Here is a 19,555-nt window from a genome sequence, read left to right as displayed (position 1 = left end):
AAACAAGAATGTTTAGCTTACGATTTACGTTTTCTTTTGACGTTAACTCCTGAGCTATGAATACATGTTTGCTACAAGGCTAAAAATTAAAACCTGAATCAATAGCTATTACGTTACGCATGCATATTCGTAATACCACCGTTCGACCTCCACTTGGCAAATTTCATTATTTTTAATTTTTACACTTTTGTACCGATTTTCCCCCGGCAAAAATCCAAAGATAATGTTTCGAATGGGTTCGAATACCCTACATATTAAGTTTCATGTCTGTAGACCAAAAGCTCACAGAGAAGTTTGGAAGGCAAAATGTTTAAACAAATATATATATTCGCATACATGAATATATATAGAAAGAGGTTTGCGCAAGTATTATGCAAGTATAAATCATGTAGAATATCTGCATTAATATAATTACACATAATAGCTAACTAAAGATGATAATTCCATAAAAAACTGAAAGAAAAACTAATAGAATTAATTGAAATGAATGTTTAAAAGAATATGCAAATTAAAAGAATATGTAAATTAAAAGAATATGCAAATTAAAAGAATATGCAAATTAAAAGAATATGTAAATTAAAAGAATATGCAAATTAAAAGAATATGCAAATTAGCTAAATCTTTTGCAGATGAATGCATTTCCATGAACAATATATAATAAAGTTGTATTTTCTTTTGAAATGAATAGAAAAAGAGTTTTAATATAACTATCAATGCATGAAAAAATAATTATAGGAGTACAGATATAGATTATAGCAGTATCGATAATAATGACGTCACTAATCGCTGGAGTACAATCATTAGGTGAAACACACAAAAACACAATGCGTATGTATATATATATATATATATATATGTATATATATATATATATATATATATATATATCAGTGAATCTATTTTATATATAGATATATATATACTAGCAAAAGTACCCGTCGTTCACTGAGTTCAAAAACAGCCTACAGAAAATGGACTCTGATTTATGAAAGTATGATAGGTTATGAAAAGGAAGGGTTGTAAATTTGGGTTGAATTTGGGGGCATCAAAACCAAAGCAAAATATGATGAGAGTAAAAATAAAATAGATAAACCCCATAATTTACTGAAACGCTTATCATAATATTCTGTGGATCTATATTAAAAAACCTTGTTAAACTTTGTGACATATTTCCATTATATGGAGGTCAGGTGCGAACGAACACTCCATAATTTTATTATACCATTTTTCTTCAAACTGAAACATAATTATAGGCTATATCAAAAGCACTTGTAAACGTTTTTTTTTTTTAATTTTTTTTTTTTATTTCCATACTTTGTGGACCAGGCGCGTACACAGACTTCACAATTTTAATGAATCACCATTATGCCAGATCAAACATACCCATTCCTTTGTTTCGATACATCTTCTATCATTATATGTGATCAGTTTTCTATAATAGTCAACCATATAGGAGCCTATACGTGACCAGACACACACACACAGATGTTCAGCTTTATATATATATATATGTGTGTGTGTGTGTGTGTGTGTGTGTGTGTGTGTGTGTGTGTGTGTGTGTGTGTGTGTGTGTGGAAATTCTAAGTTAAATTATGTACAATTATAACAAAAATTATTGTTTCACAAAGTAATACAAATATATAAACGTTTTTTCTTTAATCCATGGATTTTCACTGAATGGCCCATTTCATTAGAGGAAATGTTATTAGCAAAATATATGTGGGTAATTATAAATTTTACTTCTTAGCACATAAATTTAAAAAAAAAAACGATAGTGTAAAAAGGACAATGAATATTAATATACTCCAGAATGAATTATGTTTTTTTACAAGCATATTCCAGGTCATATATATTTTGGTAATCCATTATTTTCAATGTGGTAGAATTCTTTGAAAAGTCCTTTAAATAACACTATATTCATGCAAGCAAAATACTGGATAATTTAATGAAAAGCATTTTTTATGTAATTTTTGCCGGTAAATTTGTTCTGTAGTTACTCTATAGTAAATTAATATATTCTTATATAGGAGTTATTAAAGTGTTTAAAGTAAATATTGATACCAATATTTATTTGGACTTTATGTTTACCGTATTCTACAAACCGTAATACTACAGCATTTCGGTATTCCATTTTATATATATATATATATATATATATATATATATATATATATATATATATATATATATATATATATATTATTATTATTATTATTATTATTATTATTATTATTTCGTGCATAAAAGGTATACCTAATAATATTTAATTATAAAAATAAATAAATACATCCCATAAAAAATAAGGGGCGACTCATTCGTGCATATATGAATAGCAAGAAGAGCTTACAGCTATTAAAAAACCGCTACGGTAATGGAAAAAAAATAACAGCGTCATGAAATTGTCAATATCGCAAAAAAAAAAAATCCAACAACAAATTATATATATATATATATATATATATATATATATATATATATATTAGTAATTTACATACAGTACTGTTTCGTTGTATCACAACTCATCAGTGTGGATCAACTAGCACCTTTCTCCAGCCGTGGATTGAGCCTACAACCATCGCGTTAACAGTAGGCAGTTTAAACCCCTAAGACTAAGAATCGGTACACGTAAATCAACGGGTGAAATACATGTCCTACAGTGCTCGACCCATATATATATATATATATATATATATATATATATATATATATCAGAATGTGTGAAAGAATATATAACTATTTCCACAGCCAGACAACATCGCAGCTCACAAGAGCCATGAAAGCCAACAAACCGGAAGTCTCCAACTTTAGTTTCGCCCTCATTTGGGCTCATCAGTTAGACACATCCGAACTCAAGATTCGAAACCCAAGCCTCTTGCATGCGAGGCAAGCACTCTACCAACTGATCAAACACCCCGCACATCATAGATCAAGCAAACCGCAACGAAATCCAACAGTGGAATGAACCTACGTTCATCTCGAACAAGAGATGTGATCATCGCAATAAGCCTTTCTCATTGTGGTTGTATAAGTTTAGTGCGTTGATAGTTTTTGTTGCGTCTGCCCAATGCTTTCCGCCAGTGGCTGGGGCTTCTTGTCATCCATATTAAAAGAAACTAAAGACTGAGAAAGATAAAGCTAGTGTATCACATCTGACGATCTTTTTTTTACAAGGTAGTCACCACTTATCAAGGCGCGGAAGACACTCGGGGATAAGGGTTATTGCGTGTATAGTAATCAATGGAATAGTATCGTAGTAATCATTAGTATTGGAGATTTGATAAAGTGTCTTACTTAAGGGGGGGGGCGGTTCATCAGGAATTTGTTTATGTCGGACTTGAAGACATCCAGGTTGTAGCCAGGTGGGAAACAGGCAAACGGAAGAGAGTTCCACAGGCGTGCACTTCTAAGAAAGAAGCTTTGTTCATGGGATCTGCGTTTTGGTTTTGAAACTACTATCAATAATTTCCCCCACTCTTTATCTGTGTCTAAACCTAAATGTAGATTCCACGCACAAAGCTTTTGTTTTCTTAGAACTGCACACTAGGTTTGAGCTTAGCTGAGGTATCCTTGGTTGTGGGAGCGATAGGTGATGATAAGCCAGCAGGCGCCGATGAGAGCGATCGGGCTAACTTAAGAATGGCCAGCTGGTCACCGAGAGTGTACACACCCAACTCAGTGAATGCATCCTTATAGAGTTCGGACAATACTGAAGTGGTTCTGTTGGAAGGACTGGGAGTACTTAACAGAGGCACTTTGCGGGATACCAGCATCTGAGAAAATTCGGTCCACATGTCTTCATTTTCCAGCGCAATGTCCCGTTTTCTTGCTTTCTGACTACAATATGGTTGTCTTCAAGTCCAATGTGAACAAATTCTCGATTAGTGATCCCCTTGAGTAATCCAATTAATCAAATTTCCACTACTAACGATTACTATGACATGTTCCCTTTGACCACTATACACTCATTAACCCTCATCCTCGAATGGCCTTCAGGCCCTGATAAGTGGTGACTCCTTTGTAAAAATAATATTGCGCGCCAAATATTATAACGGCTCTTCGTTAAATATGCGGAGACATTTATTTCATGTGCTTCCGATTGGTTGAAAGAATACATTGGTTGAGATCGTATATATTAGAAAGTTGATATATTTTAAATAACACTTGCTTACTGCTGCTGCTGCTGCTGCTGCTATATGTCCGTACTAATTTTATTCTATTTTTTTTTTTTTCTTCAAATACTATTTTCCAGTCAAAATGAAAAACGAAAAACGTGGGACGCTTTCCGTTTAATATCAAAAAACGAAGACACGTCCGAGGACATCCCCTATTTCAACACAAGCGAGAAGATAGCCAAGATCTTGGTCGGCTTTCTGTTGACTCTTTCTCTCGCCACCTTGACCTTGGTCAGCAAAAGCTCTCTCTTGCTAATCACGTCCAACCTCTACCAGAACGTCTCCCTTGTTTGTCACAAAACAAAGCACGGTCTCGCTTGTAGCCGACTACCGCTCTCGCACGTATCACACCTAACGTTTGTGCCGTCTCCTGCCATCCAAGTAGAGTGGTTGTGGGCCCTCATCGTGGTTGTTTGCGCTCCATACGCCATTACCAGCTTCCGATGTATGTGGAGGATATGTTTTAAGAAGACTCGTAAGGCTTCCTGTCGGACTTTCTTCATGGTAAGGATTAGGCCATCACATGTATAAATTTAGATGACCCATGTAGATAATGTGTGAATGAGACATTCGAAATCCTAAATTTCAGACTCACTAAACTTATAAAATCTATAGAACTGCAATAGTAAATAACTATACGCACAGAATAAACTTTCCTTTAGAATAACATATATGTATTAAAAAAAAATTAAAATAATAATAATGATAATAATAATGGACAGGATGTTAATTAGAAGGGGCGATATAGATTTCCTATCTTGTCCTACGTTCCACTGGTTAGGTCATTCGGACCACAAACTCGTGTTGGCCCGTTTGAAACTAGGTAATAGGCCTAGGTTGGCTGGCTACTGGAAGATGAACGTCTCCTTATTGGAGTCGGTCGACTTCCGGGAGCAGCTGACATCACTAATTCAGAGGGAGTTAGTGTGGGCGGTTACCGGGAGTAGATGGTGGGTTAATCTTAAGGCTACCATTAGGCGCTTTTGTGTCCAATACAGCCAACGCCTCGCGTTAACTAGGGATCGGACCAAAAGGCACTTAGAGGATAGATTGACCCGGAATGAAATAAAAAAAAAAAATAAAGTAATATAACATCTATTATAAATGAAAAAAAATAAAGTAATATAACATCTATTATATGAAGAGCAAAATGGGCGCGAGCATTTGTATCTGTCCACAAAAGGCTTTTTGCATCGGGCTTTTCGCGTCATTTAGATTCCGCGAGAAGTTTTCGCATACTTTCCAGATCGTAATATCTCAGATTCGCAAACAGACATCGTCTCTATCCTTTTTTTTTTTTTTAATTTTTGATCGAGTTACAGGAAATCCCACCATGCCGTCGTCTCCAGCGTCTGTTTGTCTTTTTCCTATAAATAAAGTGAAACTACTAGAAAGCAGCCGCCTGGCCTTCGGATCAGGTAGTATCTGTTGTGTAATTGGTCCTTGATTATGTAGAGGAAACCCTTAATCCTGAGAGATTACTATTTATTTGGATACTGCCAGAGTGTCCCCTTTTTTGGGTAGCTGGTTTCCCCCCCCCCCGCATTAAAAACGACCTTGTGTCTAATTTTCTTTCGTGGGAGGAATAAAAGCAACGCCATTTCTGCGAGTCATCTTTTGATTTTCATTGACTACGTTAAATTTGAATACTTTAGACTTCCAGTTGCGTCATGGAGTAGCGGTAAGACGACAGATTTTCTTTCACTTTCTTTTCTGCCTTCTCATCACGGCTTCGAACCTGCCTGCTTGCTACCACTTTTTTCTTTTTGCTCAACACACACCTCCAAAAACACGGGCAACGCTGAGCACCCAGGCTAGTCTCTAATAAACAAAAGGACTCCAAGAGCGTACATGTTAAAAGTAGACCTCTTCAAAATTGAACAAAGGAGGAGGAAATAGAAGTCAACTTATACATTTGTCTGCAAAAAAAGCCCTGCTATTGGCTAATGAAAACATTAACACATAGGCGTGAATAACAATGAATTTGATTGATTAGTTAGCTGGACTTAACATCACGTGTAAAACAGAAAATCGAGACAATAAGAATTCCATGAACTTTACCTGATGAGTTCTTACAGGAATGAAACGCAGAAGATTCTAATTAGATTTATTGCCATATATTTTGCAACACACGCACAGACACACACACACACACACACACATATATATATATATATATATATATATATATATATAGAGAGAGAGAGAGAGAGAGAGAGAGAGAGAGGCAGACAGACAGACCATTTTATTGTGTAACAAATCTTAAGTGTGGCTACTGCCTAAGCTAAGATCGAAACCCGACCTCCTCGATTACAGTCGGCACTTCTAATTGTTAGACTGTTTTGGCTGCTTGTACGTAGAAAGGTGAAATTACAATAATCAACATTGTCCAAACACCTAAGCTCCATTTATGATATAGCATTATTCAATAGCGGCAGTTTATTATTTCACTCACCAATATGTTAAACCCAAAAAGGGGGCATTTATAGTCATCTACAATAGACTGTTTCGCTGTATAACAGCTTTTAAGTGGGGCTAGACTATCAATCGTCTCAGCCAACAGTCGGTGCTTCCAATGATGCAATATGCTAACAGGGGTTTAGAATTTGTCTCGACTTGATTTACGATAGCCTCATATGCATAGTAAAGAAGCGTTTACTTTAGCAGCAACCTTTGATATTGTTAGTCTTACTCACTATTCAGATAAATGTCAATACTTTTAAACGGACTCTTATAGATAGAATAATTTTATTGCATATAATGTCAAAAAAGTGTTTGTAATTCATTTAGTGGGGGACACAGAACTATTTCGTTTATTTCAACATACAAATGTCATGTAAATAAACTCATATTTAACTACATTCCCTTTATATTTTAGATGCAGTATTTAGTCTGCATTTCTAGAAACGGACAGACATGCGGCAGTTAGTTATATGTTTTTCTTAACATAAGAACTATCCAGAGATATGCATTTTTCCCATCAGTTTAATTCAGCTTATTATTATTATTATTATTATTATTATTATTATTATTATTATTATTATTATTATTATTATCATTGGTGTTGTTGTTGTTATTGTTATTATTATTGTTGTTGTTATTGTTATTATTATTGTTGTTGTTATTGTTATTATAATTATAATTATTATTATTGTTGTTGTTATTGTTATTGTTATTATTATTGTTGTTATTCTTGTTATTATTATTATTATTATTATTGTTGTTGTTATTATTATTGTTGTTGTTATTGTTATTATTATTATTATTGTTATTGTTATTGTTATTGTTGTTGTTATTCTTGTTATTTTTATTATTATTATTATTATTGTTGTTGTTGTTGGTATTGTTATTATTATTATTATTATTATTATTATTGTTATTGTTATTGTTGTTGTTATTATTATTATTATTATTATTATTGTTGTTATTATTATTGTTGTTGTTATTGTTATTATTATTATTAATCTTGTTATTATTATTGTTATTATTATTATTATTGTTATTATTATTGTTATTAGTGTTATTATTGTTATTATTATTATTATTATTATTGTTGTTATTGTTATTATTATTATTATTATTGTTATTATTATTGTTATTATTATTGTTATTATTATTATTATTGTTGTTGTTGTTATTATTATTGTTGTTGTTATTATTATTATTATTATTATTATTATTATTATTATTATTGTTGTTGTTGTTATTGTTATTGTTATTATTATTGTTGTTATTCTTGTTATTGTTATTATTATTATTATTATTATTGTTGTTGTTATTATTATTGTTGTTGTTATTTTTATTATTATTGTTATTGTTGTTGTTATTGTTATCATTATTATTGTTGTTGTTGTTATTATTATTATTATTATTATTACTTATTATTGTTTGTTTGTTGTTATTGTTGTTGTAATTATTGTTGTTGTTGTTATTGTTATTGTGAGTTATGTTATTGTTGTTGTTATTGTTATTATTATTGTTATTGTTATTATTATTATTATTATTATTATTATTATTATTATTATTGTTATCATTATTATTATTATTATTATTTCAGGTTTCCTCATTGAGACGATTCACACCAGTGGACTTACAATATTTGTGTTTCTCGTTTTGCCGAGCTTAGACGCCATGCGAGGGGAGGCTCTGATGCTTGGGGGAGCGGTCTTTCCTGCCTTTTTAAAACTTTTCGACGGCGAATCAAAACGCGGCAAGAGGGTCCATGCCGTTCTAACCGACGTGCTTTCATTCATCATTCAGTTATCCGTGCTCGTCATCTGGCCCGTAATCGAATCCCTACGGGGGCGTCACCGTCTCGCTTACTTCATCCCCATATCCCTTCTGCTCATCTCCTTCGGTTGGTGGGAGAACTACATCAACCAGTTTTCGCATCTGGGGGGCTCTATCACAACTAGGCTTAAAGAACTGAAACGTAACGTGCGTCGCATGCGAGCCCGAATTTACCTTATGATTGCGCCGTGGAAAATATTACTGACGCTTATCCTAGTGTCGGCAGCGGTTAGCGAGGGGGACATGGGCTGTCTTCGGCTGATGTACTTCAGAAAAACTAACAACTACACTTGCTCACGGATGATCAGCGAGAGTCTCAACGCAACGAAAGTAACATACCCGAACTTCCGGCGGCCATATTGGATCGCCCTTGTTCAAATTTCTTCCTGTTATCTTTGCTTCCTCATCGCCAGAAATGCTTGTAAGATGATGCTGCAAGTCACAAGCTTCGCCATCCCCTTATCCCTATCCCCGCCGCTCATTATGGCGTTTTTCATCGGCAACTGTGAGAGCTGGCGAAAAGATCAGCTTTTTAACTGGTTGGGACAGCCGTCCCTGTTTTGGACCTGCGACTTGCCCGGGGTTACTTCCGGTTACCTTAAACCAGCTGTTCTTCAGTTTTATTTCCCCGTCGTTATTGCTTGGTGGTTTTCCTATTTATGGGTCACCAGTCACATCTGGTTCCCCAGAGTCGAAAGGCTTGTTCAAACGGAAAGGTAAGAAACCTATTATAATTTCTCGTGAAAGGGGTTAGATTACAATCGTTCAAATAATCTCAAATCTAAGTGAAATTCGTTTAAATTTGATTTCTTTTATAAAGCTTAAATAACTCAACACTGTATGAGTCATATACGTATTTTCTACATTCAACGTCCGAATGAACATGCTTCATCCTGTCCTCATCAGCCTCCAGCAAAGGGTGATAACATAGTTTCGGTGGCTAAGACAGTACTGCTATCCTTAGCGCCACCAGCAGCATAAGCCATCGACCAGAGTAATGGAAAAAAAGCTGATAGCCTCGATCAGCTGTAAGTATTTACAACAAGAGTCAGCTCATTGATGTTACTGCAAAGAATTAAAAGTCAACGGATTTTCTTGATAAAAAATATGCTTGCTGTTATACAAACAGACGTTATACTTTGATGTCATCAACTGGGTTTGTGACTTTGACCAAATCCAACTTGGTTTGTTGGACCGTTGTCTGCAGACGCTGCAAAACACGTCTCAAAGGCTGGCCTTGTATGCCAATCTTAGTGAGGAAAGAAACCAGGGAGCGCCCCCACAAAACCACGATATCCAACTTCAATGGGCACCACGTGACACGACCAGCAATGAGTGAGTTTTAAACAGTAAATTAAACTTAAGACAAAATAGAATGGTCAAAATATGAAATAGGCTAAAAAAAAATATGGAAACAAACACATCATTTAACAAAATCAAAATATTTCGGTCGATTCAGACCAACTTCATCATTACAGTTAGATAAGTTTTATAGGGTGGAACGATAAAATTGTCTAAGCCATTCGTTTTTCCCTATGTTGTTTACTCAATGGAGGCATTGGAAGAGGTTTTATGTTCCTTGAAATCACATTCAACACATTGTATTGGACATGCCTGAATCTTGGAGCGATTCCAGCTTTTGCAAAAACGAAAGCACTGGCGCTGTTTGTGTTTCGGTTGACTTCCCTACGAATTTTCCGAATATCACGACCTAAAAGGTTTCTACTGATGAATTTTATTTTTACGGGATTTGATGTCAGGCTGTTTAAGAATGCAGCAACATTTTTTGGGGTCCCATTTCAGCTCCGTGGCTAAATTTTTTATGGACAATCCTTCTGCGAGTCCAGCAACTATCTTTTGCTTTTCGATAACATTTATTCGCCTGACTTTTTGGCATTGTAAGAGATAAAGCAATAAAGCGATAGACAGTAAAATTTCTTTGATAATAAATAAAATGCCATACCTTTGTGAATATTGCATGAATTTGGAAAACATTTAGGGAAATAACTAATTGAATGTTTAGAGGTACAAAATTTATATAACGATTTAAATAGTATTTGCAGAAATTTCTCGAGAGCTCTTTCGGCTATCATCTCGTCAGGAGAAACTTGATAGCATACAAAACAATATTACTGGCGAAATTAAAGAGCACTACGGGGGAATTTGGATGTGCCAGAAATTAAAACTTCCGCAAGAACGTTTTTGCTAACATATATATAACATATTATGAAATATATAAACATACTTTATATTAAATAGGTAAAAACATATATTCATACGTAGCATTTTAAATCAGCTAAATCCCACCCCTTCACAGTAGAGTTCCCTAGGTGTAAAAAAAAAGAAGCCTTCTACTCTAATAGTTTCTTTCCCAGAACTGCTAGACTTTGGAACTCCCTTCCGGGATTCTGCTTTCCCAACTGTACTGACATGCAGAAGTTCAAATGTAATGTGAACAGACATCTTGCTACTCGTCTCCCTTTATAACACCCCTGCAACTTATGTCCCCGATTGTAGCCTCCTACTTCAAAATGGCACTGTGCCTTATTTGGGGTGAAAACTGAATTTTTAAAAAAAATTATGTAATGATATATATATATATATATATATATATATATATATATATATATATATATATATATATATATATATAGCTCGCGGTTTGTTTACAAACAATCGTTTGAGAATTTTACAAGTAGCGGACGGATGTTTATTTAAATAGACATTCGGACAGATTAGTTGCGGGCACCGCTTCCATGGTGAAGGTGTAGAACTGCCGACTGTCATCACGACGGTTCTAGGTTCGATCCTCAGCTTCGGATAGGTGCTAGTCTAGCGGCACTGATGAGTTGTGATACAACGAAACAGGACTGTATGTCGGTGACTACAAATATATTATATATATATATATATATATATATATATATATATATATATATATATATACCTGTGTGTGTACGCGCGTGCGCGTATTCATATCTGCGTCGTCCAACTGAGAAAAGCTTTCATAAATACCAATGTTTTAGTTTCCTTTCTGTTTTGTTTCTGGCGTACACTATAGACACTTTTAGAACAGGAAGTGATTTGTGAAATTAGCCAATCAGCATAGTTTTTCATGTTATGTGTAATAAGCTTTAGTGTTTAGTCACTGTTAAAACAGTTATCTAGTGATAAATGTTTGCTCCATTTAATTTTCTCATATACGTCTACACACACACGTACAACACACAACACACACACACACACAACACACGCACACAACACACACACACACAACACACGCACACAACACACGCACACACGCACATATATTGAGCACATTCGGTTAAGCATATTGAGAAGTGATATACAAACTGCCATTAGTGTATTAAGCGATACCTTTTGTGTAAACAGATCAAGCTTAGGCATTTGGACGATGTCAAAACATCGTTAATTCACTATCCGCATAGCAGCAGTCGAATAGCATAATGGTGAGAAATGTTGATTGTCGTACGGGCGGTCGAGTTTCGATCCTGGTTTGAGGTAGTTGTTTGTCTAACCACATTGATGAGCTATTATACAGCGAAACAGTGCTGTATGTGGATGACTATAATTCTCCTTATTATCAGTTGAGCATATTGAGAAGTGATACACGATATACCATTAGCGTATTAAGCGATGCTCTTTATGTAAACAAATTGAGCTTAGGTATTTGGGCGATGTCAAAACATCGTTAATTAACTACTCGCACAGCAGCTGCCGTTTAGCGTAATGGTTCGAAGCCTTGACTGCCATATATCCTGGTTTCGATCCTGGCTGTAGGTAGTTGCCTGTCTAGCCGCACTGATGAGCTGAGATACAGCGAAACAGTACTGTACGTGGATGACTATAATGCTCCTTATCTTGAGTTGAGCATATTGAGAAGTGATACACGAATTACCATTAGCGTATAAAGCGATGCTCTTTGTGTAAACAAATCGAGCTTAGGTAGTCGGACGATGTCAAAACATCGTTAATTCACTACCCGCATACTAGTAGAGATATCTAACCTGACCGAGATTGAATGATGATCAAGAAATGTTTCACACTTCTATATTTTTATTGTCATCGAAATCCCATTTTTCAATCCAATCGATTGATTGCCTGCCTTAGTTGGGGACCCATCGTGGGGCACCAGGAGGAAGCTTTACGTGCCTCTCACAGTGGCTTAGTCCAAAATACATTTTAGTCTATATTGCACTGAAGAAAACCTAATGTTGATTTTATAAAAGTGTTTTAATATATAATGACTTGAATCAAAATTTAAAATGCAAAAGTCAAGTATAATACTTTAATTGTGCTCTAAACAAAAACATTATTTCGAACTCACTTCTGTCATATCAAAAAACGTAGTGTTGATTTTGAATGTCGGTCCTTCTGGCGTTTGTGGTAATAAAATTTATCAAATGCACTTGTGGTGTTATGTTGTATAAGGTTAATTTGGTTAAAATTGCCTATTCCTTCTTTCATCGGATTATTTCGGTTATGGATTATCGGTAGTGATCGAAGACATTCCGATAGAAAACTTATCGACGAACACTGCTAGCCACATAAACTACCTTCGTGTGAAAATTCATAAAAATCGGCCCAGCCATTTTCGAGTCTATAGGGAACGAACTCGCGCACGCATACACACACAGAAATAAAGTTCATTTAATATCTATATAATTATAAAACTCAAATGACCTTGTAACGAGTGATGTAACCCACTTTCCGGTTTACAACATCCGGTTGCGCATGCGTGCATAAACATTAACCCATAACAACGTAAACAAATAAACACAAATCGCTTCTTTTGCAGATTTTGACCTGCGCACTGAAATATTAACGTTATTATTTTGAAATTATTATTTAACATGGGAAGAGTGGGGGTGTTGTGCAACTATTCTTTATTACAACTATACTGTCGCTATTTTCTTACAACTAAACAAATTTAACCCGTTGACAAACATAAGAACAATTGTAGTAAAGCCAAGACTACTACTACTACTACTACTACTACTCTCTATCCGTCCCTTTTCCTTCCTTCCTTCCTTCCTTCTTTTTTATTTTTGTTTACATTTCTAGATACAAAATAGTTGTGTGAGAACGGTTAATTAGTTGACACATTTAGTAGTCTGTTTCAATATTAGTTTTATTTTATTTATTTAGGTTTTATTTTTTTTCTTCAGGTTTTATTAATTATTTATTTTTTTTTTTTTTTAGATTTTAAGTTTTTATAACTTGATTGAAGGATCCCAATATGGGTTTTTCATTCTTATATTTCTCATCGGTAGGTTCATGTGCGTTTTTGCTGCTAAATGACTTCCGTCGGCGTTCGATTCGTCGGAAAATCATGTTTAATTTTCTATTTTTTGAGCGATTATTCGGAAAAATAGGTAACTTTACACAAATAAGGAGGATTTTTTTCCATGTTCGAATGATCCGTCACTGATTTTTCATTTTAATATACTTTCATAGAAATGTTTCTGTTATGTCAAAAAAAAATATATATATTTTCTTTACGTCACAAGTGTCACGCTCATACATGAATTCCATAGCTAATATAACATACTGACCCAACGGGTCACGGGTAGTCTAGTAATAGATAGATAGATAGATAGATAGATAGATAGATAGATAGATAGATAGATAGATAGATGCTGTTTGTGGGAAAGTACACCAGAAAATTGCTCAATTATAAAGAAAAACATTTCAATATGAGAGCATAATACTTATTTTAAAAACTTTTCAGAAGTTCAGAAAAAATTTCGGTACCGCCGGTTTCAAATTCAATATGAGGGAAACAGTTTATGGCTGAAAAATATTCGCCTCGTTTCAGTCTCTGTTTTATATATTATATTCTGGAAATGGAGATCGCTCGTATTAAATTTTTATTTTTCATGTTTAGCTCTTAAATTATTTATTTACAAGCGAGGGTACCCGGCGTTGCCCGAGTGTTTGTTTCCGGGACGGGGGGGGAGTTTTAAAAAATGTTATGGTAGGTAAGTAGGAAGGATCAAACCCGGAGTCATGAGTAAAAGTAGGAAAATAAAGTGTGAAAAAAAAAAAAAAAAAACATCTGCAACGTTAACAGTTCGGCCACCAAAAAAAGTCCATTCCAGTTGTTTAGGAAAAGAAAAAAAAACGACTACGGTAGGTCGGCGCGAACGTGAAAATATAATGTGAATTGTCCAGCACGCTAACCACTACGCCACAGAGCACTGCAGCTTAGTTTAGTGATTTTAAATAACTTCACATGAAAGAACTACGAAGCCAAACCGGTGTTCTCTTCTCAACTGTTCCTTGTGAACGATCCCCAAACGGTGTTAAGTGGTGGCAGGGGGAGGAGGAATTTATAAGAGAGAAAATATTTTACCACTTCCATTGATCTTAACCGATTTTGGCCGTGACTTCTCAGCAGAAAAAGTATAGAAATCTAAGATTATCGAGGAATTTGAGAAATAATAAGCCTATAACACACCTCAGATATTGTTCTGCCGTTTGTGCATATTATATTTGCATGAAATATCTTGATTTTTAATCCTATTAAGGTCAAAATCCGACGGGAAAAAATGAGTTCATTTTATTTATATATATATATATATATATATATATATATATATATATATATATATATATAAGATAAGATAAGAAGAAGAAAGAGAAGATAGAATAGAAGATAGATAGAATAGAAGAAGATAGAAGAAAAGATAGAAGAAGATAGAAGAAGAAGATAGAAGAAGAAGATAGATAGAATAGAAAGAAGATAGAAGAAGAAGAAGAGATAATAAACTAACAAATAAATAAATAAACTGATATATTGGATTTAAAACCGGCTGTAGTGATGTTTTCTCACCTTCTGTAAAGTATCTGTGTGTGTACATTTCCCTACGCAATAACTTTGTCGATTTTAAGTCTACAGACTCGAAATTTGATATACAGGGTGCTGAGATTTGGGAAAATCGATGTGATCCGTTTTCGGCCAGAAATTCGGCTGTTAAGGCGTCAAAGTTCAACGATTTGACCTTTTAGAACTCTACGAAACTCCTCCGACAATTTTGGGTCCAAACACTTGAAATTTTAGATATAGATTGCTTGGACATTGATCTAACTTAATAACTTGATTTGAACCCAAAGCCATAAATTTTAAGGGGTCATAATTGGGGTCGAAGTTAAAAATAAGCTTCTTTTTTTTTTCTTTTTTTTTTTTCTCAACATGAACCTCAAAACACCCGGCAACGCCGGGCTGAAATGCTAGTATATATATATATATATATATATATATATATATATATATATATATATATATATATATATATATATATATATGTGTGTGTGTGTGTGTGTGTGTGTGTGTGTGTGTATATACGTATATATATGTATATATATACGTATATATATGTATATATATACGTATATATATATATATATATATATATATATATATATATATATATATATATATATATATATATATATATATATATATATACAGATATGTATATAATGTTAAAAGTCCACATGTGCTTCTAGGATAGTGATTTGAAGGTTATGAGGGTTTTTTGAAGCATGAAAACGATGTTCCTTTATGTATTTAATATTTCAATAATCAATAACTCTCTCTCCCTCTTTCTCTCTCTCTCTCTCTCTCTCTATATATATATATATATATATAGAGAGAGAGAGAGAGAGAGAGAGAAAGAAAGAGGGAGAGAGAGAGTTACTGATTCACATATGCATAATTTTATATCCGTTTGTGTCTACTTATATACCAATTCTGAAAATTTACAATATGTCCAGAAATAAAATTAGTGACGAAATGGTCGGTCATTAAGAAAACTCAGGAGGCGGAATGTAGTCTACGACTAAAGGATATAATAGGCGTCACTCAAACGAATAGAGCTGGACTGGCCAGCAAGACCTTCTCCAAAGCGGGTCAAAAAGGGAAAAAGAGACATGGTGATCGAAGAGGTCAGCTGACGAGCAAAGAACAGCAATTGATGTCGTTTAGGTCAAACAATGTGCATGGACAAATTGGAATTATATCAAACCAATTAAATGATCGTGGAAATCCTTAATTGCAATGAAATCACTGGCAATATCATTCCTTCCTTTGTTCTAACTATTATCTTCTACCAAATGCTACTAACCTAAAATTACGGGGATATTCATACCTGTTCTATTGGTGTAAACATGATTCGGGTACCTCGCGCTATGTATTAGCTACATGTTCACAATCGTTTCAGATGTATACACGGCAACATAACAAGATGTTGAAATAATCAGGGAGTAGTTAAAACACAATGTGAGACAACAAACCAGTAACCTGTTATAGTCAAAGAACCCATAATTCAGTTTCAGTTGTCACATCTGCGCCGGTGCACCTGCTGCTAGTCTCTCGCTCCTGTATGAGGTTCAAAAGAGAGTCGCCAACCTGATAGGTCCTAAACTGTCATCTAAGCTTCAACCTCTGTCCCATTGACGTAATGTTGCATCCCTCTGCCTGTTCTACAAGTACTTTAATGGTGAATGTTCCGACGAACTACAAGCCCTTGTATCCCTTAGACGTAAATACCCCCGAGAAACCCGACAAGCAGCAAAATCCCACCCCTACACAGTAGAGATCCCTAGATGTAAGAAAACCTTCTACCCCTGAACTGCTAGACTTTGGAATTCCCTTCCGGGTTCCTGTTTTCCCAACTGTACTTACATGCAACAGTTCAAGTGTAATATGAACGGACATCTCGCTGCTCAACTCCCTACATAATACCCCTGCAACTTATGTCCTCGATAGTAGCCCCCGATGATTGAAAATTTTCAGTGGATCTCAAGACATCTCTACAATTTCCAATCCACATAATCCAAACAGAAAAGCAGCCAGACATTGTAGCGTGGTCGAATCCAAAGAAGAGTGTCCTCCTCATAGAATTGACAATCCCTGGGAGGAAAGCCAAATGGAGGCACACGAACAAAAGACTACGTGCCGAGTGCGAGGAAAAAGATTGGAGATGCCATGTGATTCCTATTGAGGTTAATTGTCGTGGATTTCTAGGACACTCGGTCATTTTATTCCTCTTTATTGATCTTTATTTAGTTGGGATTTTTTTTGTTTTGTTTTTGGGGGTTTTTTTTTTCTAATACCGGTTCTAATACTGCCGGCAGGAGTGGCAGTACCGATTTCAGCTACCGAAAGTGTTATAACACTGGTTGGCGACTTATGAGGTAAAGGTATTGCACGTGCTTGCACACGTATTATACAAAAAATAAAATAAATTGTGTGTAGTGTTTGTGTGTTTCTTATAGAAAGAAAGGCTACAGAATCTACATAAAATCTAAAAGTGTGTTCCCATGCAAAATTTACTGGTGAAATCAGTAAGTGCACACCTAAGGGTGCTATGAGGGTATAAACCCTATTTAAAGTTCATATATACATTGTTTTATGAAATTTAAATCATATATATAAAATATATATAATATAAAAGATTTCAGATCTTTAACTGTCCTCCAAATCTGATGGATCTATGAGTGTCGGACGCACTTTTAAAACATCAAATATACCCATTTTAATGACGTTTAAATCGTATACATAAAATTCTTCAACGAAGATAATGGGCGTGGTCTCGAATCTCTACGTTATCCTCTATGCACCAAATACCTACTTGCTATGACCTCTAAGTGACCTATTTGCATAGAACACTCTTTAAAACAAAATGTGTGTATATGTCCGATTTTAATGAAATAGAAACAATACTAAGCTTTTTTATCCCTGAAAAACAGATAAAAAGTTATAGCCTGTTGATTATGAATCATTGTATAATGCCAAATTGTTGATTTAATATGGTTAAATTTGGGCTTATTTTTGTATTAAATATTAATCCCTCTTAATCCCTAACTGAGCATCGAACGGATACGATAATACTTAGTTCGCCGCATCTTATCATAACAAAGGTCCGTGCAAAATTTCAGCCAGATCAGCCAAGTAGTTTCCGATAAAAAGTGGGACGGACAAGCAAACAAAAAAAATCTCTACTATTATATCAAAAGAACTTCGTCTGTGTCTCTGTGCGCGTGTCTGTGAGAGAGTTCGTTCCCTATGGACACCTAAACGGCTCGGCCAATTTTTTTTTTCTTTTTTGAAATTTCACATAAATATACTTCTGCTATGTGCCTGAAAAAGTCGGAAGTTGAAATTCCATCAAAACTTAAGCATGAACCAATTTTATTACATCGAAATACTTGAAGGCGATATATGAATAATTAAAAAACAACCAATTATACTTGGACAACACAAATTTATATTCCTAACGCGTATAAATGAATTTATCTGACTGGCGTAATGAATAGCATCGTAGTCTATAGAATCAACTATTTCGAGTTCAATCGGCTTTACTGCGGTCGTTTGACGAACTAATAATGCACGGAAAATTATGAGACCCAGAATCTCAACAGTAATGGATTAAATATCAAATTTTATTCAATTAATCGTCTAATATATAAAAGGCTCTATGTCCGTCTGTCTTTCTCCATAATTTCAAGCTCTATCTCTTCCAAAATTAAAAGTTGCAGGGCGACGCTAGGGGTCTCAAATGATTGGATGTTTTTGTGGACTGTTCTTTTATGGGTCTTTAGCCGGTTTAAATAGTTTTAAGTGGTCAGAAATGGGTAAAAAATTTTAAAAATCGCAATGCATATTGTGCTCTATCTTTTCCGAAACTAAAAGTTGCAGAGCCCTGCTAGGGCCCTCAAATGATTGGATTTTTCATGGATCGTTCTTTTATGAGTCTTTAGTGTTTAAAATAGTTTTAAGGAATCAAAAACGGGTAAAAATTGAAAAAAAAAAGATCGCTATACATGCTGTACATTCATCTTAGTTTATTTTTAATTTTTAATCAGTTTATATACGTGTCATGTTGGTACAGTGGTAACGTCACCAGCTTTGAATGCTATAGGTTTACGTTCAGTTTCGATTCTAGCTGATGACACTCTATTTTTTTTTTTTTTTTTACTTTTGAAATCACGACTTTGCAATAATATATACGAAATCTAGAAGAATTAAAATATCAGATTTAAGCGTATTTTACGATCAGGCAAGG

General features: G+C 34.5%; 1 protein-coding gene across 1 annotated transcript in view; it reads left to right on the top strand.

Moving 5' to 3' along the window:
* Nucleotides 1–19,555, top strand: part of LOC145286386 (chitin synthase chs-2-like) — a 74,625-nt gene that overhangs the window by 3,571 nt on the left and 51,499 nt on the right. Inside the window, exons 3-5 of the mRNA XM_080135314.1 lie at nucleotides 4,250–4,617; nucleotides 8,230–8,390; nucleotides 8,775–9,178. Of these exons, the coding sequence (XP_079991440.1) occupies nucleotides 4,250–4,617; nucleotides 8,230–8,390; nucleotides 8,775–9,178 (933 nt within the window). The remainder of the gene's footprint in view (nucleotides 1–4,249; nucleotides 4,618–8,229; nucleotides 8,391–8,774; nucleotides 9,179–19,555) is intronic.

The sequence above is a fragment of the Euprymna scolopes genome, chromosome 10 (genome assembly GCF_053919585.1).
Source record: "Euprymna scolopes isolate OS-2025 chromosome 10, ASM5391958v1, whole genome shotgun sequence".
In the NCBI taxonomy this organism is placed as follows: domain Eukaryota; kingdom Metazoa; phylum Mollusca; class Cephalopoda; order Sepiida; family Sepiolidae; genus Euprymna; species Euprymna scolopes.
Note: the sequence above shows the minus strand (reverse complement) of the source record. Positions and strands in the feature narration are given on the sequence as shown.